The 24,293-nt window shown below is 34.8% G+C and overlaps 3 protein-coding genes and 2 long non-coding RNA genes across 7 annotated transcripts; 3 read left to right on the top strand and 2 right to left on the bottom strand.

The window, feature by feature from the left end:
* Nucleotides 1-988: 988 nt before the first annotated feature.
* Nucleotides 989-4,945, top strand: LOC122286097. The gene is made up of 2 exons (XR_006233440.1): nucleotides 989-2,547; nucleotides 4,669-4,945. It is a non-coding gene; the product is annotated as an uncharacterized LOC122286097 (long non-coding RNA).
* Nucleotides 4,946-5,209: 264 nt separating this feature from the next.
* On the bottom strand, nucleotides 5,210-7,091 carry LOC122286086. Its single transcript, XR_006233429.1, has 3 exons — nucleotides 6,620-7,091; nucleotides 5,859-5,916; nucleotides 5,210-5,610 (listed from the first exon to the last, which is right to left on the bottom strand). It is a non-coding gene; the product is annotated as an uncharacterized LOC122286086 (long non-coding RNA).
* An 87-nt stretch (nucleotides 7,092-7,178) lies between these two features.
* LOC122286017 (trimethylguanosine synthase-like) lies at nucleotides 7,179-11,099 on the top strand. Of its 2 annotated transcripts, none has more exons than XM_043095392.1 (6): nucleotides 7,179-7,407; nucleotides 7,812-8,052; nucleotides 8,594-8,729; nucleotides 9,830-9,921; nucleotides 10,570-10,693; nucleotides 10,862-11,099. In XM_043095392.1, the coding sequence occupies exons 1-6, from the start codon at nucleotides 7,329-7,331 to the stop codon at nucleotides 10,946-10,948; spliced, it is 759 nt and encodes a 252-aa protein (XP_042951326.1). In that variant the 5' UTR covers nucleotides 7,179-7,328; the 3' UTR covers nucleotides 10,949-11,099. The 2 variants fall into 2 exon arrangements, with proteins under 2 accessions (XP_042951326.1, XP_042951327.1); XM_043095393.1 differs by having other exon boundaries at nucleotides 7,192-7,407; nucleotides 7,885-8,052.
* A 702-nt stretch (nucleotides 11,100-11,801) lies between these two features.
* On the bottom strand, nucleotides 11,802-14,387 carry LOC122285991. 2 transcript variants are annotated; one of them, XM_043095391.1, is made up of 5 exons: nucleotides 13,931-14,387; nucleotides 12,983-13,183; nucleotides 12,694-12,822; nucleotides 12,201-12,332; nucleotides 11,802-12,104 (listed from the first exon to the last, which is right to left on the bottom strand). In XM_043095391.1, exons 1-5 carry the CDS (start codon nucleotides 13,976-13,978, stop codon nucleotides 11,991-11,993), a joined length of 624 nt encoding a protein of 207 aa, XP_042951325.1. In that variant the 5' UTR covers nucleotides 13,979-14,387; the 3' UTR covers nucleotides 11,802-11,990. The 2 variants fall into 2 exon arrangements, with proteins under 2 accessions (XP_042951325.1, XP_042951324.1); XM_043095390.1 differs by having other exon boundaries at nucleotides 12,983-13,200; nucleotides 13,931-14,385.
* Nucleotides 14,388-19,477: 5,090 nt separating this feature from the next.
* On the top strand, nucleotides 19,478-23,077 carry LOC122285959 (AP2-like ethylene-responsive transcription factor At1g16060). The gene is made up of 8 exons (XM_043095388.1): nucleotides 19,478-19,794; nucleotides 19,912-19,994; nucleotides 20,186-20,194; nucleotides 20,380-20,468; nucleotides 20,605-20,678; nucleotides 20,790-20,840; nucleotides 21,279-21,355; nucleotides 22,229-23,077. Exons 1-8 carry the CDS (start codon nucleotides 19,646-19,648, stop codon nucleotides 22,774-22,776), a joined length of 1,080 nt encoding a protein of 359 aa, XP_042951322.1. The 5' UTR covers nucleotides 19,478-19,645; the 3' UTR covers nucleotides 22,777-23,077.
* The last annotated feature ends 1,216 nt before the right edge of the window (nucleotides 23,078-24,293 follow it).

The following is a 24,293-nucleotide window of genomic DNA, read 5'->3' as shown; positions in this document are numbered from 1 at the left end:
CTTGAGAATAGAATAACTTTCTATGTATATTTTTTATTAGATAAATCTTTTTATCATCATTCTTTGATCTATTGATATAGTATTAAATGATAGGCCTACAAGTAAACAAAATAAATAGTCTCTAATCATTTAATAGAACATCATAAAACAAAGATGAGTAACATTTTTCTTCCACATTATTGATCATGAGTTGGTACAATATAAACTATGCTTAATTTTTGGTAAAAATAATATCAAAGAAGAATATTGACATACATATAATGTAGCTTGAAATATAAACAGATTGATGAAAGAGTATTTTCATCAAATCTTGTAAGTTGGCATTGTTACGTGACATAATTTAATTTATTAAAAAAATAATTTATCTTTTAAGTTAAATCATGCTGGCTAAATAAATAAGGTGGAAAGTGTGCATCTACGTCGAATTAAGAATATAATTTAGTGCATATGGAATATGCGTCAGTGCGTCACATTCACCTAGCTAGCTCCACTAGTAACAGGTCAGAATTCCAAAACCTAGCTAGAGTAATCTCCATTATTCTCCATATATATACCCTACGAAAAAATTAGAATTACAAAAAGAGATATTCAAGGGAGGCTGATAGATTATTAGGGCCTTATAAAATGGCTGGAAAAGAATAAGGGTGATCGTCATGATATAACCTTTGACTTAATAATTATATATACTGGGATTGAGAATTGGAAGTGGACAGACTTTCTACCAATCCCGCTAAGGGGGAAAAAGCATGCTTAATTATAGATCACTTGGAATCGTACCGAATGACATATCCTCAGGTGAGGTTTAGGTAACTTGAGATGGAATTTAAAAATTAAATAAAATATTATTTTTTTAAAAATTTTAAAAATTAAATTATTTATTATATTTTATAAAAAAGAAAATAAATATCTAAGAATGATCTAATTAATATGATTATCATCTATCGACTCTATTAATTACAATACAAGAAAGTAGTAAACTGGATGCGTACTGATCATATACATGATGCGTGTATGTGTGTTTGAAAACATGAGGAACTGAAAAGCTTCATATTAATTTATTTATTAAGTTTGAAGATGACACTTTTGATTGGAAACACCGATGGGAATCAAAAACAAAAACAAAGAGAAAAAGAAGGAAAAAGATCAGAAAAACTTATTGGAAATTAATACTTCCTAGCTAGGTTCTGAAGGAGGAGGAGTAATTCTAATAACAAGCCCAGGGAAAACATCATCCGGGTCGTGAATATGAGGGTTCTGCTCAACTATAAAGGGGTCGCCGCACTTATCACTGATCGTGTGGAGTGTTTCACCTTCTCCGACCACGTAAATTTCGTCACACGGCTTTTCCGAGAGCTGGGTGCTCTTCATGTCCTGATCGTATATAAGGGTACTGGTTTCCCTAAAATAGCATAGCAATATAAGGGCGACCAGAAAAAAGGCACAGTACCAGGAGGCTGCTTCTTCAATAGATTCTGATATGATTATAGGCCTCTTGGATTGGTTGGAAGCCATGATCAGGCCAGGAGATAGCTAGACTGAGTACTGAAAATAAATACGAAATAGAAAGTTGGGGGAGAAGATGGTGGGCAGTTTTGGAGTTTACATAATTAAGGTTTATTTGATCGATACAGTTTGATTTGTAAAATAAATTTTAAAATTTAAATTTTATAAATTAAATCTTATTTTTTAATTTTCAAATTGTACCCGATGAATATTATATGATATAGAAATGAGATTTTAGAATAACAGTAATCTATAAAACTGGATTGGGTAGGATAGTTGTGTTTTGTGGAGTTGGAGCTATAAAGAAAAGGGCCACGAGGTTTTACCTGAATCAGCTTCTTCTTCTTTTTATTTATTCGGGCAAACTCCAACCCGAAAAAGGGAAAGGAATTCAATCACGAGAGGGCCAAACGAGTTATTCTACGCATCCACAACTGTAGAGGTGCACACTTTACACACCATACGTGGCGTCTTCTCTTTTTTTTTTTTTTTTTTTTTCTCTCTTTTATGCTAAAATTAGCATTTGAATTTTAAACCATCGATGTATTGAACCCATCGTACTCCCGCGTCCCCCTCCCTCCCTTTCGTCGCATAGCACACTCAAGCGTCACCGTCCCTGTCGTTGCCCAACAACGGCGACTCATCGGCCTGCCTCTGACTATCGCCGCTTAGCCTTTTTTCCCCACAGTCCATTTCAAACAAGGGGGAGTTCACGGGGACCACTCGTCACCTAGCACCCGCGTCGTCGTCCCTCTCGTTGCCCAGCACCCGCAAGCCTTCCACTGCACAGTTCAAATCCTTCCCCCTATTTTGGAAGAGTTAAAGCAAAATGAAAGTCTCCTCTCATTATTTTCTGGGTTTTCTTTGGAGTGAGAAATTGCTCCGAATTTGGTCTTCGTAGCTCCAGAGTTTTTCTACAAAGGTACTCGAAGACACAGAGTAACAGACAGAAAGAAAAAGAGACACTCGCAGCTTGATAAGGCCAAAGGGGCCTAGCACCGGAGAGAGCAAGCCTCCGTACTTTTCACAGACTGGAATATAACTGTGAGTTATTTACGAGATTTGCCATTTTCTTTGATTCACTCTCTGCTCCTCTCGGATCTGCTAATCTCTCGTGCATGCCTGAAAATGCAGTTTTAAATTCAAACATTCAATGCCTCGATCTGTGCGGTGTTGTTTTGTTGCTTGTTATTCTTCGTTCTTTGACCTCCACCTCTCTCTGGTTTTGCCCTTCCTTGCATTTCTATTTCTTCACAGTGATTCGATTCGAAAACGTTGTTTATTTATTTAAAGCTTGGTTTGGCTGTTGTGAAAATGTAGGATATTAAATCAAGTAAAAAAAAATCAAATATTAGATTTATGATTCGATTATTATCTCCTTGGACCTTGTTTTTATTTGGAATATAATCTCAAGGTTATATTCTTTTCATGTTTTCATCAATCTACGAATTCAGAAGAACGGGAATCTTTGCTCAGCAAAGACTAATGCATCTGTTTGCTCTGGTTGACTTTAATCCATTATGTGTGTATATGAAAACATACATATGTCATGTGTTTCTGTCGTAGAAATGCATATCTAAGCTGAAACTTTTACATTTGCGTAAAAGATTTGTAGGCATATGGATGCTCTAAAGTTGAATCCAGCAAATGAGTGATCTCCTTTATTGATTTATTAAAGAATTACTGAAGTATTGGCTTTAATGATACAATAATCTCCCTATTGTCAATATGCCACCTTGTCATTTACTATATCTGAGTGTGTGCCTATTGTCTGTTATTTGTGCTGAACTTGCTTTACTCTTATAATATTGATAAAGAAGCAGTACTAGTAACCTTTTGAAGGTGATGACACCATATATATCTTTCAGAAATGGTATTGGTTAAGTGAAAACTGAAAATGCCTTATTTTTTGAATGGAACTCTCTTTTTGTGGCAAAGAGTCTTGTGCCATTAACTTTTAATGCTGTGAAGATTTTTAATATTATTAACTCCTTCTTTCCTATATCATGTATCTTGTTTTATGTGGGATTAGTGGCTTACTTGTGCCTGTCCTTGACTGCTATAGATAGTTTTATTATACTTTGTGCATCTGGGGTTTACTCTTTAGGGGTAAATTTGAAGGCTCTGCCTCGATGAGGTTCTACATTATTAAAAAAGGTCTAGCCAAGTTAGAGTCATCCTCAGTTTGATATCTGAATGCTTCAATGGAAAGAGAATTTTCAATTAGAAATGGCAATATTAGCTATACTAGTTGTTATCCTGATCCCATACTTTGGAAATAAATATTAACTGGTTGGTCAGTAAAGGCTGCAAATTAGTTGGTTGCGGTTCAGCAGCACCTGCCCTAAAGGTTTCAAATGATGATCTTGTAAAAATAGTTGATACTTTTGATGAATGGATATTTGTTCGAACTGGGATTCAAAACTGTCAGGTTCTTTCAGGTCAATTCTTATTTGCAATACATGATGATGACATATAATGGATACTTGTGAAGCATCTATGGTTACTTTACTTTTGCTAGCCCAAATATTAAATAAAACAGATTGTTCGAGAATGGATGAAGGCAGTTGGTTGTTCTATTCCCTTCGAAACTGTTTATGTCTGGTAAAAGCTTATTTTTGGTTTTTATACTCAATCCTCTAGGGGTGTAGCATCACCCTTGGTAAAATGCATTATGTTGTTTTTGGGTGCATGCAAATATATTTTGGTTGGGATGAAACAATGATCATCATGGGTAATTAATTCCTAGTTTCTGCAATATATATGTTGTCATTTGCTGGGTGTGATCTGCTATCTCAGGCTTTGCTTACATGTAAATATATGTAAGTTCTTACCTTTGCTTACATGTGTTGCGCATGCACTCCCATCATCTCTGACTGCAACATCATATTACAGTGAATATTTACCTTGAGGAGGACATTCCCAGTTTTGTATACTTGCTAAAGTTTGCACTTTTGGTTCCCACTTGGAGTTGTGCTCTTTTTGAACTTTGAAGCTTGTTGAAGTTTTTTTACTATTAAAATTTCATCATTACAGTGTTTGTGTTCCTTTTCTGATGAGGTTATGATGGTATTCTTCTAAGTCCAAGCTCTTTTTGCTTGTTTATCTTCAGCCAAATTTTCCTCATTTATGGCTATTAGTATATTTACTCTTGCCATTTTTCAGATTTGGTTTCAACCCAGGATCGGATTTTGGCAAGATTGAAAGCAAAGACAAGTGGACAGTTTCTAAGGGTGTTGCAGTGAAGCTGATTGTATATCTTGTATTACTATAGTTTGTCAATATTACTTTCACTAGGCCATCGTAGGACGTTCTTTAAATTGGAGTGAAGATTTTTTTGTAAATGAAATTGATGGCTAATGAGATAGTCATTATCATGTGAACAGTGTACTAATTATAAGTGAAATCTAAGAGTTTTTAGGAAAAGTTACTATGCTAGCAATCTGTGTTACAGACAACGGCTCCAGAGTTGCATCACAGGAAAATGCCTCTAGAGTTGTTGTTACAAGCTTTCCAAAGTGCTAAAATCATATTGAGTTGACTTTAAGCCTCAATAAGTTGTTACATATTTCCATAATTTCATTTTGTTATACATTTTCAATTACTTTTTAAAAATAAACAGTTGATGTGTTTTGTCAAAAGGCAAGTCCAGATTATGTTATACCATATGATTGACTTGTGGATATATTGAATCTTAACAAGAGAATGCATAACTTTGATTTTGTTATATATACAAGATGATTGTTTTCTCAGTGCAATACAAAACATACCATTACAGTTGATCCATAAGAAAAAGATGTATTTCATACAACGTGCTATTTATATACAATTTATCCGAATCATTACTTATATATAAAAAAAAAAAATTATCCGAATCAAGCCAAAATTATTACAAATATGGCAATCCAGTATAAACACTAATTTTTTCTTTTTCTTCTTAAGAGTTCTCTCTCTCTTGTACTTTATCTTCCTTTTTACTAACTTCATTCTCACGTAGCAATATGTCATCCCACATCTTCCATAATTTATTCTCTCTTATACGAATGTTTTCCTCTAGCAAGTGAAGTATTCCGCCCAAACGAAAAATTCACATCTCCTCACTTCTCCCTGCACACAGTACCAACATTTAATTCAAATGATAAAGCATAATGTGCAAAATAATATTGGTCCAAGCTCTCTTCCTATCTTGGATCATATTCCAATTCTTCCACAAAATAAAATCACAACAATACTTACACACAACGCTATAGGCATTGTGATTTGATATTCAATATTGACTCTCAAGAATAAGTAACCATAAATGATTAACTATGCTGCAGTTGAATCCACAACTTTGGCTGAAAGCAATAACTTACTCATCTAGCATATATTTCAATCGTTGAATTGCTTTTCAAATCACAAACAATTGCATACCTATGAACAAAGAAACCTGTTACAATAATCAACTAAGAAAGGGGAACAATAAAATTACAAGGTACCAAAATAAAAAATAAAGGAAAACAAGAGGGGCAATACATGATCAGATCGCACTAACAAAGTTGAGAAAATCAAAAAGAGGAATGTGAAAACTTTCTTGCAGAAAGAAAACCAGAAAATAATAGAAATGAAAGTAGAATCTAAATTAGCTTTAATAAATTAATAATTAATAAATGAAACTTAAGAAAAAGTCAAAATGAATATTTAATGAAACATATGCCCTTCAAAATTAACTTGACCATACAACTAGGACTAATATTATAGCAAGAAACACATTACATAGGGCCCAGAACGGCACAAGCGCTGAGGTTACCATGTCAAATATTGCCTCAAAATAACTCAGGCAACTAAAGAAGAAGAGCAACATACACAGTGTCTGGTATTTATTACTGATTGAAGAAAATGTCAAAATGAATAAAGGACCTGGTCTTTTTTCTTTCCAAATTTCATCAAGCCTGGCCTCCTACTTATCATTTTTATCAAAACTACAACAATCGTATATAATGTCTTATCCTCTCTCTAATGCCATTTTCTAAACAACCAAACAAGTCTTTTGTATGGAAACACTAATTACCAAAAATCAAATCAAGCATGTGCGGTCTACGTAAGGGGAGAGATGACAATAGGGCGAGAATGGGACCTTGGTGAAGCGAGGAGCAAAGTCTTTGAGACGCTTAGGGTTGCGCTTAATGGCCATGGCCAAGACACGGTGGAGCCAGTTGGGTTTCGAAAGGACGAAAGAGACACTGCAGCTTGGAAACCGGGGGACACATGGACTCAAGAAAGACGGCCAGAAACAGAGCGATAGCGCTGAGTCTTGACTGTACAGTTCATACTATGTAGTCATTTTTTAGAGTCTGTACACTTTGGCTGCACTTTTAACTAATTTGAACTGAGATCAGAGAAAAAGACATGGAGGTCACCGGGTCATCATCCATAGGCGATGCAGGGGGTGGGAGTGGGGGAGAGGATGGGCAACACGGGAGGTTGGGGGAGAGGATGAGCAACGCGGGGGTGGGGGTGGGTGAGAGGATAGGTGAATTTCAAATGAAGTGAAACCAAAGAGAGGGAACTGGAATTTCGAATGAAGTGAAACCAAAGAGAGGGAAAGGGAATGCGCAGAGGGAGAAAAATGGAAATTCACCTTAAGGCCACGTAAGGTGTGCTGAGGCTGAAGCCAAATAGTGACTGATGCGAAGATTAATTCGACTCAAAATATTAGCCATTAGATCAGCCCAACCCCACGCAACCCAATATGCGAATTCCCAAACCCAAACCCTAAGTCCTAGACTCCTCCGGAGTCCGCGCTCCCGCTTGCATCATCCAGCGCCACCATTTCAGACCGGTAGATGGAGAAGAAGATGATGATTTCTGAGTCACCGAGGACCAGTCGACGCATTAAAAAGCGCAAGCTCGCAAACGTTTGTGGTACAGAATCTCCACCATTTTACTCTTTCGGTGTTTTCCATGCATTCCTCTATCCTTATTTGGTTGCCGAGAAAATATTGAACGGAAATTAGAAGCAATTCGATTTGTTTTGACTCGGTTAAGAAACATAATCGGGATCTGACTTCAAAACTAATGCTAAATAATTCGAAACCAAACTAATATCATTTAGATTAGATTACAGGGATTACATTTTTTTTTTCCCTTTTCGGCAGCTTAATATAGCACTTTTTGACTCGTTTTACCTCTCTATTCCCCAGTTCCTTTTCAATTCTCTTTTTTTACGCATATATTTCCTTTGAAACTTTTTTCCGAAGAAACAAACAGAACCTTCGTTACATGTACCAACTGTACTCTTTAATTTTTCTCTTTAAATTTTCTTTCAGTTAAAACTTATAAGAAAAGGAAATCCAGGGAAGAACGGGTCAGTCCACTTATTGAAAAATATTGGTTTCAAAGGTACCATCTATTCTCGAGATACGATGAGGGTATCAAAATGGACGAGGAGGGATGGTATTCTGTTACACCCGAAGAGATTGCGATTCGACACGCTCAGAGGAGTGGGAATGGAATTGTGATCGATTGCTTTGCAGGCGTTGGTGGCAACGCTATCCAGTTTGCTAGAATGTAATTTCCACAACTTGGGTACTGTTCAAAACATAAAGCCTAAACATCAGTTTATGAGTCATTCTGAATTTTAGATAGATTTATGAGTACCTAGTTCCCACCAAACACTCGGAGAATTAGACATCTTTTAAAAAGAATTACATTTCCTTTCAAAGGTTTCATTTTGCAAGGCTTGAACATACTTTGCAAATATTAATATATATTTTTAACACTTTGAGTGACTGTCAAATTTTTTATAAGTAATAAGAAAATTTTATTTACAAGTAAATAGACATAGCCCATGTATACAGGAAGTAGGAGAAAACACCTAAATACAAGCTAGGAACTATAATAGGCTAAAAGCAAATCATGAAGATTATCTCCATTCAATACAAGAGCCTTTGCCCAAATTCTCTTTGAATTTGAATTGCGAACTCATTATATATTGTTCTTATTTTCCTCAAATAAATACAACAAAGAAATTGCTATATCTTGAAGTAGAGAGCCTAATAATTCTTCTTCTTCTTCTTCCCCCCCCCCCCCCCCCCCCCCCCCCGGTTAGGTGTTATTCAGTTGTTGCTATTGACATCGATCCTCAAAAAATTGAATTTGCCATTAATAATGCAAAAATATACGGTGTGGAAGATTATATCGATTTCATTGTTGGAGACTTCTTCCAACTTGCTCCATCACTGAAGGTAAAGTTTTCATACCATTCCAAATGGTGGAAATTCTGAAGTAATAAGCAAATTGAGAATGCAACCATGCCCACAACTGCTGACTGGAGTCACAGATTGTTTTTATACATTGAAAATTCTATGGGTTTTTGACATACTACCCGAAATGTTTTGCCCTATCTTGTTTTACTAAAATGTTTCTTACTTAAAAAAAATTGTTGTGACCTATTGCCTGCTGACATTTTCCATATTGGAAAATGCTAAAACCCACTACAATTTTAGTACAATGGTCATACAAACTGAGTTGGCAGATCATGTGATTGGTTGCCGATCAACAGTATAATAAATATGGCTCTGACTTGCATTTTAATTTTAACCCCTGATTGATGACTCACCAGCTTGTAAAACCTATATAGAAAAACTTGTGGTGTTTCTAGCATTACTCTTTGATGTTTTAGTTGGTTACAACTGCACACAAAGGCAAGAATTTCCTGATGGATTTAATCATTTAATCATTTTTACAAATTACAATGCAAACTTACATATGGCAACTATGGATTTCTTCTGTTCTGTATTTTTATTTTTTATTTTTGGATTTTGGCTGCTGTATAGTTTCTTTCCAAATTTAATTGCTTGCATGATTATGAAGTGAATTTATAGGAATGGGGAAGAGAGGATGAAAATTGAAACAGGAGTCACTATTATTTTTTTTTCCCAAAATATACCATATTAAAAACTTGGGTTAGAATATATAATGAGAGTCACAATTGGGAATGCATACCGAAAAGAGAAATGAAGATTTTGACTGCAAAAATTAGGATTTGATAGGATAATTAGAGAAACAGTGAGGAAGAGAGTTAATACGGAAAGCAAAAGGGAAGATTGGGAAAAATAAGTTGTATAAGTTATCACTCTTCATAGTCAGAAAGAGAAGTATATATTAAAGAATTGACCAATATCTGTATAGCATGATGTCATAATTTTACTTTGATTAATGTTTAATGTTGAAACTGCATGTTTTTTTAGTTGATGCATGTGTAGCATTTTATCTTGGAATGGAAGTTGTACTTCCTTTGTTATTGTTTGTCTTAAAATTTTTTTTGATGTTTTAATTTTGTTAGGGGGACATGGTGTTTCTTGCTCCGCCATGGGGAGGTCCATCGTACAAAAGTATTGAAAAATTTACGCTTGATTCTCTCGAGCCAAGAGATGGGTATGTAATGGATGCTTTTAATCTTCTGCACAAGGGCAAGAAGGAACATTTCATGAATTTATGCGCAGAGTAGGATGCTGATATATAAGTGCGTACATGTTACTTGTCTGAAATATAGTAATTATAAGAATACGAATAAAAATGTAGAACTGATAAAAAAAAAATGCAAATGTAGACAAGTTTTTTATCATATTCGCAGAGCTGCCTCTGATCAATGTTGAGCCTGAGGTTTGTGTTTCAAGTACTCGGGCATGGATTTATGAAAACTTGTAAATAATGGTGTTTGCACACAATAAAGACTTGATTTGCGTAGGAATGGTAACATTACATTTTATTTGATCAATGTACAATTCTACAGCAGCAATGTGTTTTAGACGGTGAAGCAAAAGTCTGGTTTCACCTTTTGGCTGCTGACTACATTACATGACCAGAAAGAGAGAAGAGGGGGGGGGGGGGGAACTACATTCTTGCATGTATAATAATCTTGCAATCCACGTCATCAAATATAATTATAATTGCTGCAACTTTTTAGCTCACAAACTCATAAAACATGATTTCTTTGTTGTTTTCTTCGTGTTCTCTTGTTACCTTGTACGATATGTGATATGAATTCTATTAGATTGATTAGCAAGCTAATGCTATGTACAGGTTCACCATATTTCAGGTTGCTCAGGCAATAACACCTAACATCATTATGTTCTTACCACGGAATGTGGATTTGCAGCAAGTGGAAGAGCTTTCTTGGCTGTCTTCTCCTCCCCTAGAAGTTGAGGTATGGGCTTGTTAACCTACCAGACTTTAATAAGATCGTAGAATGTCAGTTAAAAAAAATGTATTCCCGTGTCTTCTGATGGTATCAAGATTGGCATGTCCACCTCTTAAATTTTCCAGTCCAATGGTAATGAGATTCTTTACATGGTGGAATCAATTTCATGTGCAGATTGAAGAAAATTATGTGCAACGCAATGTAAAGGGTGTCACAGCTTACTTTAGTGGTGCAGTGTGCGGTCAACTTGGTTGGTCATAATTTTTTTCAGCTGTAGCCTTGTATATTTCAGACTTAAGAATACTCTGATTTTGTTTGGTGTATTTATTTGTGTAAACAAATGATTTTTTATCAAAGAACTAGTAAACTTTTTCATTATTTCCATTTCACCATAGAGGAATGGAGATTTGCAGTGGCTTCTTGTGCAAGTTTTAGTTTCTTGATTTAATGTTTTAACTTGTAACTTATGTGCGACCCGCAGCAAATTCATAACATATTGGTATTCTTGTTTGCAAATATAATTGATCTTCTAAGTGTTGCGGGACCTTTGAGCACAGCCCTCAGCTCTAGTGCAAAAACCTGGTCTGCATGTAAAATAGAGGGAGGGGTTAGATCTATGGATACAAGCCGAATAGAACAACTCCCTTCACTATGTTTTCTGTCATGCCATGACTAAAGCTGTTACGCTAGGGAAAGTAAAAGTCCTGGTTAGAAGCAGTAATTTCGACAGTTAAATTTAAGGATATTATACCCTATCAAAAATAAATAAATTTAAGGATATTATATTTTGCAGTCACAAACTATCATTTAAAAAAAAAATCATCTAAATTCCAAAATTTTTAATTTATTTCTTACCAGTAAGTTTCAATTTTGAATTTGCCCCGTTTATATATAAACATTAAGATTGTACCACAACCAGTTTCTTTGTTGTTCCATCCATAATGCTCATACATTAACAGAGGATGCAATTTTTGAAGTATAAATAATTTAGGGTATGATTTGATGTTCTTTATGGTTTAGAGCAAAATGAAAAATATATGACAGTTTGTCCGGGAAAAGTCTGATTTTTTTCTTAATTGTTTTAGGCTTTTCATAAATTGAGTACTTCCCGTGGTAGCAGTAACACCCCGTTTATTAGAAGTACCACAAAACGTACCAACCATTACAAGGGAACACATCACTGTGTCTGTAAGCATGATATAGCAATCCTTCCACTACTGTTGGAGGCTCATTTAAGTAAATTGTGCTTTATGAAGTTGGCACTACAACAGATTCTTAAGCCACATCGTGAGAGTTGCGTTTTCTAGACAATTTTCAATTCTTTGAGCCATGATGTATGCAGTGGACATGGATCAGGTTTTCCTTCTGATATTGCCTTCTCCGAGAGTGAGTAGAACCAACCATTCCTCCATTTAAACTGCAAGAATGAGGAAACTTGACAGTTAAACAAGTTTAAGTTCATGAAATCGTGTATATATGAATAAAAAGTCAATATGAGGATTGGATCTTTTACCTCTTTAACTGCTGTAGGAAAGTGGGAAACTGCTCGGGAGTACGCACATAGTCTATCTTCCATGGCTTCTTCAAATACCAAGTCTTTTTCGGCCGCTGCTGCAGTAGCAAGTTCTGCAATAAGACTAGACACCTGAAAGCATGCATAAATCATGGTCAAGGTCTAAACTCAATTCTGGTTCTCAAATTAAAACCAATATGAGCTTCAAGTTGCCTCCATAACTCCCAAAATCTCATATCATCTCATATAATCATTACAATTTTTTCAAATTCTTATACAAAATATAATAAACAATTCAACATTTTCAAATTCCAAAAAGAAATTAACATTAAAAAATTATATTATAATAATATTTTATTCAACTTTCAACACAACATCTCATCTCATATGAACTATATAACCAAAGGAGGCCTTAGCCTCTCATATTGTCAGCTAGAGATGGCAATAATAATGTACTGCAAAAAAAGAAAAAATATTGACAAAAGCAACTTACTTCTGAGCGGTATTCCTTCTCCACAGCACCTACAGTTGCCCCAGGATGACGAGCTCCCACAAGCATGAATGCCGATATCCATATCAGCTTTTCTAACATCTGCTTTTGAAATGCTTCCCTGTTGAGAACCTAGCTCACATTCAACCTTGTATTCAATAAATTTCTCAACATTGAAATATTCAAGTCATTGTCAAAATCTTCTAACTATGAATCGCCTGGAGAAAACCCTGAACATAATTACAAAACATTCAACACAATCTCAAAAGTTATTGCGAAATCCTTCCTTCACCTTGCAAGAGAGGCCTCCAGCATGTAATCTTGCAGCTACGGCCGATGCCCACTTCCCATATGCTGCTGTCAGCCCTTCAGGATTGGTATCAGTCTTCCCATCAACAGGGGCTTCTCCAAGCTTTGATACGGCAAAATATGCTAATACTTGGTCCGCATCACTCAGACCTTTACTTTGAAGCCATGGCTCCAGCATTCCATTCTGGACAAATATCAAATCTGCTAGATTGTCAAGATCCATTAAATAATAGAAATACATAATTCAAAGTCATAGCCCAAAAGGACATTAAGCCCAAAATTCCAGATAAAATCAACCAAGAAAACCAAGCATTCTTGTTAATGTACCAAAAAGAAGATTGGAAAGTTTGATATTAACCAGTAAAATTGGGATAAATGAGTACTGCAAATGTTAGGAGACCCAGCTCTGAACTATTGAATATATGATAAAATGAATATCAAGAAAAGTATTAGCTGGGGTAGTCCTGCTAAAGCCTTTGAGCAATTTCAGATTTTAGGCATTTGTTAAAATTCTTTGTTCGATTGAGAATTTGTAACTTTTCTTGGCTAGTTTGTAAGATCTGTTAAATTTTCACTCATAGAAAATATATATAGGATGTATATATCGTGGGGATAGAAAAGATGTCCCAATATAAAATGAGTAGCCGCACTAGTATCGTAAATGGCACTTTCCATCTAACACAAGCTCATGCGAAACTACGGCAAGCATCAATACGGTTTGATTCTGAAATGTGGGACTCGGAATCGGCATTATCTCACTATTTCTGAATATCGAGTTTGTGCAATCAATTATCGTGAATGAGATTTTTACCAATAGAACCAATATAAATCAAAATGCAACCTCAGAGTTTCAACAGTCTCACTCCAAAACAAGAATAACATTAATGAAATAACGATGAAAAGTGATTGCTAATGATAAAGGTGGAGGTACCGTTCCATCTGGAGGGAGGAGTGGCCTGAAGAACGGCATCAAGATCATCGTTCCTGGTGCAGACCAAGATGGGGCCTTCGAAATCGAGCGGCACGGACTCGCCCCTCTTGACTAGAAAATCCTGACCGTTGCCCATGTCCTGGAAGGCCCTACCTACGCGTCCGCCACCAACAATCACGGCCGGGACAACCTTGGTGGCGGTAGCGGGGGTGGCCATGGCCATGGTTCTGAGTCTGCCTGTACTGGGTACCAAGAGGTGGAGTCTGAGAGAGCTAGAGAGTGAGATGGAGAGTGTGTTGGCCATGGCTAAGCGCGGCTGGGCACATGGTTTCAGTATAGGTTTAGGGTCTTGTTTATTCAGAGAGAGAGAGAGAGAATTGACAGAGTGGAGAAGGTAAAGCCACTCGTTCTTTCCTCTGCCCTATCACTTTATCCACACACGGCCGTTAACCAGCGGAGGATGCTTTCTGGCGGAAGAAAAACTCCCAAATTTGACAACTTACTTTAAAAAATAAAAAATAAAAATGACACCACTTTCTCCTGCCCAGAAAATTAAAAAAAATATATATATATATATTTATGAAAATGTTATGTGTTCACTGCATTTGCCTCCTCTGTTGCTGCCTTGCCATGTAGCGGCTACGTAAGTTATTATTAAAAAATAAAAATAAAGAATAATACTAAGATATATATTTTTAATAATGACGCCGTTACGTGATAGAGTAATTTTATGTATAATTATTTTTATATATTCTTTATATATTTTACTGATGTAATTGATTGTATCAAATTTTTTTAACACATAACTAATCATATTAAAAATATATATTAAAAAATATATAAAAATAACTACATATAAAATTTTTCTTCTGTAAAATAGCGAGATATCGGACATGAAAAGTGTACCCATTACTGGTAGCATGCCTCACTCTCTATACAACAGTTCCTCAATTACTGATTGCCTCTTTTTGTTATTTTCTCGATCCTTTAAAAACTCGGATATATATGAGAGAATCTTTATGCTCTTTAGTTTAGGAGGCGATTCTCTCGATGCCACATGCGGAATGCTGTATAACATTTTTTTTTTAATTTTAATAAATTTTTAATTTAGTCTCCTTATCTATATTTTGGTAATAATAAAACTTAAGAAAGCTTTAAATTTCCAAAAATGCAGAAATATTAAATATAGAGATAAATATATAAATATTTAAAAAGAAAAAAAGCGAGCTTTTGGAGAATATAAACTGGTCATCTTCATTGTAAGCAGTCGGCAGTAATTAAGGGGAGTTGTTGGGTTTGAAACAACCTCATATTAATTTCCTGCATGGTCGGAGATTTAATTCGCTTTTTTTTTTTAAAAAAAAAAGAATTTTATGTAGTACGTCAATTATAATAAGGGGCCCCTCATGCTATGGGAATTTGTGGCATCATACCAATGAACGTTAGAAGTGGGGAGCTAGCCACCTGTTTTTTTCAGTAATTAAAAATATAGCTAGCTTTCCAAGTCGGCCTGATGATCAATATCCCCGGCCCTCCCACATACTCGGTGCCTCCATGCATCCATCTATGCATTGTTTGGCGTTAATGTCCCCATGCCTATTAAAATGTTTTGATTAAATTTATTTATTTATTTATTTATTTTTTGTTTTTGGGTTTTTGTTTTTAAGAACTTAAAAGATGGATTCTAGTTCTTGCTTTTCGAATTAATTATGACCGGAGAACACGCCAAAGAGGCCATTTTGTAATTAATCAAATAATAGGTACTTGCTCATGAAACTCATGATGAGTCGGCCTCTAGTCTTTCTTTTTTGCCTTGCCGATCACTCCTTTGGCCTAGATTTGTGGGATTTTTTTCTGCCTTACAACCTTTTCATAATTTATATAATTTTAAATATAATTATACTTTTTATTATATTTAAATCGGGAGGTGGGCAACAAACTCCACTATTCTGCCCTGCCCCCACCCCCGCTATGCAGAGAGAAATCCCAAGCAGGGATGAGGCCCCGCTACTTATATAAATTATTGTCAGGTGATACAAGAGTTTCACATTATTTAAGTGAGATTCTTGTATTGTTTTGATCTATTATATAAAATTTACATTAAGTTATATTAATTTATACATAATATATATTAACAAATTAAAAAATTATGTTACTAGTTTTTTAAATTATAATCATATTTATAAATTTAAATTTATAATTTAAATCTAAAAATATGTTTTAATTTTAGAACCAAAAATAGTTTATAAGCCCAATTAATCATGAGCACTATTGCAACAGGCGGGAGTAAGGCGGATAAAGGGTTTGCCCCTACCCCTATATTTCAAGGTGGGGTGTGGGATGAAAACCTCACCCCCTCATGTGAGGGTGAGGTTCGGGAAGGGTCGACCCCGCCATGGACAAATAGTAATCTTATTTAAATCTATCAAATCAAAATAAAATTTAAAATAATATTATTTTATTACATAATTATAAATAAATTCTTATTTAGTAATACAGTTCTGGTACTAACTGATCGGTCTGATTTTTCAGTAATGATAGCCCTCCACTTAAAAGCTACCACCCCAGCAATCACATTAAATTCAAGCTACCATCGTGTTATGTGAACTTTACTTGATTTCTCTTGGACGAACTTGATTATAAAACAACCGGTAGATGAAAAAGCAATTGCATGAGTTAGGAACCGTAACAAGTTTCAACAATAAAATTTCAATTATTTTCAACTTTCTTTTTTTGAAATTGAATTTTAACGGATGTATTAAAATTTTAATATATGCTTGGAAGAAACCCATAGAGCATTACAATTTACGTATTATTGATTTGTAAAAGATAATTGCATGATTTGTTGCCCAAAGGTGTTTGACAAAATGTTTGAAAGATAGATTTCATAAATGTTGCCTAGAGCTCTAGAAATTTCACCTGTTCAATTTTGACAGTGAATGGTCTACTCAATTGGCATTCTGGGCAAGAACCAACATTCACTTTTGAATATGAATTCTGAAAAAATGGCTGGTACCAGTCCTTCATCCTCAATTTTAAGATACATGGTGAAGCATTGTTTGAGGAGGGTGCAATAAGGTTGTGTCGAGATGGGGAAGGGGCTGAGCTGTGAAGGGGTGGGTTACAAAGGACTGTCTCTGGAGGGGGCTATGTCACTTTGCAGGGGCTAATTTTCTATGTATGTGCTGGTTCATATTAACTGTGGTGGAAAGTCTATTTGGCAATATATTATTCGCAGGGTGTTAAATGAGATCCTTGAACGGATCTGTTTGTAGAAATTCTCTAATATTCCGTTTGGTTACACAGATGAGATAAGATTATATGAGATGTTTTGAATAGTAATAAATAAAATATTGTTATAATATAAGTTTTTAATATTAATTTTGTATTGAAATTTGAAAAAATTATATTATTTATTATATTTTATATAAAAAAATTTTAAAAATTATAATAATAAACTAAAATAAGATGAAATTTTTAATTTTGATTAATCCATCCCGATCTAAGTGACATCATTTCATAATTTCTCTTCTTCTTTATTAGGGTGCGCGCGCACTAGACCGAAACTGTCAAATCCGGTTGGTTAGCTTTGATTTCTCGTCTTCAAGGACCAAAACAATAGGAGATTTTGTGGTTGAGTTTGTTACCGCCGCATTCACTCTAAATTTTGGTGGTGTTGTTGCGGTGAAAATGATACGTGCAGAGCCCATGGATTTTATTATCTAGAAGTTGTAGTACAAGCAAATATTTATTATAGTAAAGCTGGCTATTTATATATCTTTTTTAAAATTACTCATCATCTTTTTAATTCTCATTTTTTTATTATCTTCTAAATTATCGTCAAATATTAATCGACAAAATAATAATAGAATCATGGTATATATAATTATAAAATATGAATATTCTGCACATTATTTTTTGAGAAAAATAAGAGTTTATTATTAAAATATATATATTTTTTCTTATAACTCTCATATTTGTTATTATTTTTTTTAAATACGATTCTAAAGCAGCAAATATCATTTCTTAAAAAAAATAAAAATCATAAGACATGCAAAATATTTAGACGAGAATGGAACCAAATATACATGAGAGGAGAATATTGCGTTACTGCCATACGTGTTTACATCGCTACATACCTAATTAGCAGCTAGATCTTAATCCATGCGCCAGCCATCCATCTTCCGGCCTTTTCATCTTAATGGCACCAAACTTTCAACCTAAGGGCACTGCCTTCCCCTCTAGCCTAATTAATTAATTAATAAGGTTTACCTGTACGTAATTAAGGAGTCCTCAAGCCTCGTAGAGTAGTTGATACATCATTTGAAAAAAAGTTAATATTTTGCTATAGACATGGCCCTTGACTATAACCTACACCATAGCTCTAATTGTGCCAAGCGACTTTACCCGCCGGCCGCCACCGCCGAAAAGAGGAACGAACGTATGAAAGGGATCGATTAGGCAATTGGCCATACAATAATAGCTAGCCTAGCTAGATTTAGGTGCAACAATGCAATCTAGTATCTCACCTATTCTAATGAATTGACCTCATTTCATATGGGCAATGCTATACAACCTCCGAACATTTCAAACTCCACTTTTTTTTAATTTTTTAATATTTTTTTTGAATTTATTCTTTTTAAATTAATTTAATTCTTTTATTCATTATTTATATATTAAATATTTAATAAAAGATAAAATAATAAAAATTTAAAAAAAATATAAAATGTGATGTATTGGGAGGTTGTGAAGATTTTTTCTTTCATATAACACGTTTATGATTTATTTTATAATAAAATTTAAAATATTATATATTAATTTTTAGAAATAATGATGAAACAGTAAAAAAATACTTACTTCAGCTGGAGCCTCAGTGGAAATAGTAGCATTTTACGTATATTTTTCAAAGCTCAATCATTTCCAAATTAGCAATTTAAGCAACTGTTCACCTACAGTACTTGATCCCTTAAAAGATAATAATAAAATTGATCTGAATATTCGCTTCTGATCTTATGATCCGTAGCATTAAATGAGCCAACTTCAAATTAAATCTTTGTTATCGCAGTAAAAATTATGTTTACTTTTTTAAGTCATTTTGAGAAGAGGTGCAAATTTTAAATAGGTAAGTCACTCTTTAAAATTATTTTCTATTTATCTACAACTAATTTTTGAGGTAAATAACAAATAATTGGGCAACAAAAGTTTGTAAACTCCATGATAGGGGCAAATTAACAAGACAACAAAATATTAGTTGATTCCTGAAATTCACCAAAAATTAATGAAACATGATTGATTGGAGAAGCATAAATCCTAAATTCCACATGGTATTATAAAAGTAAAAACATCAAGACAATGACACACCAAACAAGAGAGAGAGAGAGAGGAGAAAATGGGGTTAGGTTAAAAATTAAGAATGAAAAAGTATAAGCTTATTTGGAAAACCCTATTAGGTAAATCAGGATTAGGGCAAAGTAGAAGCTAATTATATCGTTAGATCAATTTCCTCATAACACAAAACAAGAAAAAGAAAAAAAAAAGGAGTCATAAAGAAATAGTAACGACAAAGGGGAAGAGACTCCAACCCGCTTAGAGCCGGCCATAAAAAACGTCCTCAGCCGGCCGGCTATCACCTCCCTTTAAAGTCCTTCTCATTGGATGACTTTAGTCATCTCTCTCTCTCTCTCTCTCTCTCTCTCTAGTGATCGAAGGTAATTAATGGCGAAAAGCTCAGTCAAGAACAGTACTACCACTGCAAACACCAGTAACAATACCGAGAGCCCCGCAACCAAGGTGAAGCGGACGCGCAAAAGCGTCCCTCGAGACTCTCCTCCTCAGCGTAGTTCGATCTACCGGGGCGTCACGAGGTTGGAACTTGGATGGATGCAATGCTTTCTTTTGTTGACATATGTATATATTTGCTTGCAATTCATTACATTTTTATACGTTCTGGTTTTATCGATGTTCGCCGACTGATGATTTAGGCATCGGTGGACGGGCCGCTATGAAGCTCATTTGTGGGACAAGAATTGCTGGAATGAGTCGCAGAACAAGAAAGGAAGACAAGGTTCTTCTTCTTCTTCTCTTCCGATCCTTTTAAAAATAAATAATAAATAAGAAACATAATTTTGATCCGTTAATATGCACTCTTTATGATTTAAATATATTACTCATCATCAGTAACAATCTGTTTGTTCTGTAATTCTCTCTCTGTTTCCGGTACGATGATGGCGGTGGCGATTTCCAACCTTAATGCAGTATATTTAGGTAATTTTTTTTTTTTTTTGAGAGGTGGGGGGAAGATTAATTGTTTTGCTTGTTCTGATCTTAATCCATTCGCTCTTTATAAATAACATTTGAAGGAAATGAAGAGTTGGAGAGAAACAATTGTAGTTATCTTGTTATATATTTTGTAAAAAATTCAATGTAATTAGAGACGTCGGAATTTTTAGGGGCATATGATAATGAAGAAGCCGCCGCACATGCTTATGATTTGGCAGCATTGAAGTATTGGGGACAAGAAACCATCCTCAATTTCCCGGTACATAGTTCTCATGATCTCTTATAAGTTTTGTGACGTTGATTTGTTAACGTAAGTAATTATCAATCTCGTTTGATAATAATGTATGATAATTAATACATTATAACGTAATTAATAATTGATCATGTATTATTAGCTCGCAACCTACCAAGAAGAACTCAAAGAAATGGAAGGTCAGTCAAAAGAAGAGTACATCGGTGCTTTGAGGAGGTAATTGATCTGAAATTTCTGCCGAATTGATCTTACCATGAATATATAATCGTTACATGATGAAAATACCAATTGGTTTTTTATTTCTTTTCACTGTGATTCAATGTACAGAAAAAGTAGTGGGTTTTCTCGTGGGGTCTCAAAGTACAGAGGCGTAGCAAGGTATTTAAAGATTCCTCAATTTAGCCAATTTCATCAGTACTCCATCCTCGATCCGGCCTGTCGATTTATTTTACTAACTCATGAACATGAGAATCTCGATTTAAAAATAAATATTGGATATTTTTTTAAAAAATATTTTCCATCTATCTCCAATGGACGGCGCTAGCTAAAACGTGCATTCATATATGCATCTTCCTGCATGCCTGTCCCGTATGTATGTATATACACTGCAATTAATATCGCCACGAGTTGTTGCTGAAAAACAAGAATACCCTTTAGTCAGTAGCTCACGAACCTTTACGGCGATCTCTAATTGTCGAAATAATTTGGTAACCATCGCAATCTAATTATATTGGTCTCACAGATGTTACTCCTATTGCATGCTCTCATCATGTGTTTTATCTGGTCACCGACTTTCTGTGATTTTCAAATGTTCAGACATCATCACAATGGACGGTGGGAAGCTCGCATTGGCAGAGTTTTCGGCAACAAATATCTCTATCTTGGAACCTATGGTCCGTATTTAATTCCACATTTTTCTTATGATTATCTATGATCGGGCTCTCTCCATTTTTACAATTGTTTTCTCGGTAAAATTAAAAAATAAAATTAACTAGGTCCTCGGATTTTAAATTAATGAATTAAAAATTATAATAGTGTACAATTTACACCCATTTACCAAGTACTTACTGGCCCATCACCTTCTGCGCGGATGAATGATGGATGCACCCAGGGAGTCATTTTCTTTACTGCCACGTCACTAGAATAAGTGTCGTACAATCATAAACAGCAAACGAATGCAGTTAGCTAGGTACCTTTTTTTCCGAGGAGTTTTGTTTTATATAAATGAATTTGTATACCTGTTATTTTTTTATTTAAAATTTAAATTAGTATAATTTTTATTAAAATTTGATTTTTTAATCAATTACGTTGAATTGACGCGCATATCAATTAGCATTCAGATTCTAGCTAGCCAGCAGCCCTCATTACAACATAGAAATTAAATAATAATAATAATAATAAATTAATTGAAAATATATGAAAGTGAGATGTTTCCCGCTAAAATAACTAGTATTTCCTAGATCCTATAAATAAATATAGACAACAAGCATGTGATATGGGTCAAGATAATGGGATAAATCTAGCTGTACGTGTAATCAAATCCACTATCCAGTTGGTTGGGAAATAGATCACCAAACTTCAACTGCTTTATATATTCAATCCCCATCCGACTTTAATACAACTTCTCTTACCCGGCCTCACCGGATTTTGCAGGAAACAATTAAATTCCATATGCAGTCTAATTATACAATATTTATTTCCAAAATATTACCCCTACCATACTATCATTTTTTTTTAACATTATTTTATTTTATTGATGCACTCAGCCACTCAAGAGGAAGCAGCCACAGCATATGACATGGCAGCCATAGAGTATCGTGGACTTAACGCTGTTACTAACTTTGACCTCAGTCGTTATATCAAGTGGCTACGCCCTAATCCCAATAACCAATTTGATAGCCTCACCAACCCGAACGACCTTCAATCCAACCTTAATTGTTCTTTTAATCTATTGGAAAACCCTAATCCTCCTGAGCTTGGCTTAAGCTTCTTATCCAACCATACTAATTCAAGTGCCAGTGATACAACCCTAGCTCCTCCAATGCTTGGCAGTGGTGCCTCATCGACATCGTCAGCTCTAGGGCTTCTGTTGCAATCCTCCAAGTTTAAGGAAATGCTGGAAAGGACATCGGTAGCAGACAGTCCACCAACGCCTCAAGAGTCTGACCAACCGCGTCGAAGTTTTCCAGACGATATTCAGACATACTTTGATTGCCAAGACTCCGGCAGCTATGCTGATGGTGATGATCATATTATATTTGGGGACTTGAACTCGATTGCTTCTCCAATTTTTGACGTTGAACTTGGCCACTGAAGACAATGATTATGTGAATATGGCCCCAGAAAAAAGGTAAGAGTAAAGAGAAAATGCGAAATTTTCTTAGTCATTGAAAAGAGAGAAAACACTTGATATTCTTTTTTATTTTTGCAAATGTTTCTCTCCTTTCTTTAAAATATGGAGAGAAAGAGTCTGGTAATCGCTATGATCAGTTAATTTACATGTAGATATAGACGGGATTAGACATTCATTAATTATCAGATATTTCTTTCAATAAGACGTTGGATGATTGGCATGTAAGTGCTTCAATTTATAACTGTCTTTTCCCAAGTACTTATATTTTACTTGTTCTTATAATTTTCTGAACTAGTCTTATGTTTTGCAATCTTCGTAGAAATTCGTAGATTTTTCTTTTTTGGGGAGAAGACGCCCCCCGAGGGGGGGGACCATTAGCACATGATTGGAATGCCGTATTATATATTACACGGTTCTAAATTTGGCATGTGACACATTGTTTACATGGTAGATTGTAGGATCTTCATGAAGATGACACCATAAATTAGTTCCTCATGAAACTTCCCCAAACTTCATAGTTAACGTTAAAATCCGATATATGTCACGATCATCACCGTAGGCCAGCAGTAGAACTCGCTTTTACATGCATGGTACTGATAGTAACAATGTCAGACTCGTCAATTTCTGAAAATCTTTGAAGCTAGCAGCTTTAAATTAACCTGGACCCCCAGACTTCGGATATATCTTTCCCAACAGCTACAATACTGTTTGCTGTTTTGTGGTTACTTCTCATTTGTTTTCAGTAGCAAGAGAACCCAAATTGCAATAAGTAAAGCACACAATCTACATTATTTAAATGTTAATATTTGATTTATAAGTTTCAAATTTTAAAATTTATATTCCAAATCAAATTATACAATACCCTTTTTTTGGTTGTTGTTGTAATTTTCATCCTTTGTTGCATTGTCTGTAATATTGGCATATGGATATATATATATATATATATATATGCTTCTCAGTTTTCTTAAAAATACATACAATTTTGGGTTTGTCCCAGATGCACGAGGGCTGTTAAATTTTGTTAATTTATAAAATTGATTATCAGATGCTAAAGCAATTGTTTAGCAATCAAAAACCAATTTCTAGCCTTTTTGGCGGAAACTCTTTGTAGGCTAGGCTAGATGGAGATCATGAACTCTTTTAGCGAGTACCGTCCTTCGGTTTTATTTTTTTAAAAACCATAACTTGAGTTAAATAAAGCAACTTTCAATTAAGCCCCATTAGGGAAAATATTTTATAAGTTAAGAAGGGAGAAAGAAAACGAAGTTGTCGATAAACACCCAATTTTTGAGTTGGACTTGGGAAGAGCCTGCCTGCATTTTCTTACGAGCAAAATGGATCTGGGTTATATGGGTTTTGGTGTGAAGCCCATTTTTCGGCAGATACTAAGGAGATCCATTAACCCAAAAAAAACAATGAACATCTGAAAAACTATTCCTGGCTCCCAATCCTTTTCCCTATAAATAAATAAAATCGAA

Source organism: Carya illinoinensis, chromosome 1 (genome assembly GCF_018687715.1).
Source record: "Carya illinoinensis cultivar Pawnee chromosome 1, C.illinoinensisPawnee_v1, whole genome shotgun sequence".
NCBI classification, from domain to species: domain Eukaryota; kingdom Viridiplantae; phylum Streptophyta; class Magnoliopsida; order Fagales; family Juglandaceae; genus Carya; species Carya illinoinensis.
Note: the sequence above shows the minus strand (reverse complement) of the source record. Positions and strands in the feature narration are given on the sequence as shown.

Coding starts and splice junctions, on each gene's coding strand:
- LOC122285959 (XM_043095388.1), top strand. CDS start 19,646: ATGGCGAAAAGCTCAGTCAAGAACAGTACTACCACTGCAAACACCAGT. Junction 19,795..19,911: donor ATCTACCGGGGCGTCACGAG/GTTGGAACTTGG, acceptor CTGATGATTTAG/GCATCGGTGGACGGGCCGCT. Junction 21,356..22,228: donor TCTCTATCTTGGAACCTATG/GTCCGTATTTAA, acceptor TGATGCACTCAG/CCACTCAAGAGGAAGCAGCC.
- LOC122285991 (XM_043095390.1), bottom strand. CDS start 14,234: ATGGCCAACACACTCTCCATCTCACTCTCTAGCTCTCTCAGACTCCAC. Junction 13,201..13,930: donor TCCTCCCTCCAGATGGAACG/GTACCTCCACCT, acceptor ACAATCTAGCAG/ATTTGATATTTGTCCAGAAT. Junction 12,333..12,693: donor AGAAGGAATACCGCTCAGAA/GTAAGTTGCTTT, acceptor GCATGCTTTCAG/GTGTCTAGTCTTATTGCAGA.
- LOC122286017 (XM_043095392.1), top strand. CDS start 7,329: ATGGAGAAGAAGATGATGATTTCTGAGTCACCGAGGACCAGTCGACGC. Junction 8,053..8,593: donor GCTATCCAGTTTGCTAGAAT/GTAATTTCCACA, acceptor CCCCCCGGTTAG/GTGTTATTCAGTTGTTGCTA. Junction 8,730..9,829: donor AACTTGCTCCATCACTGAAG/GTAAAGTTTTCA, acceptor TAATTTTGTTAG/GGGGACATGGTGTTTCTTGC.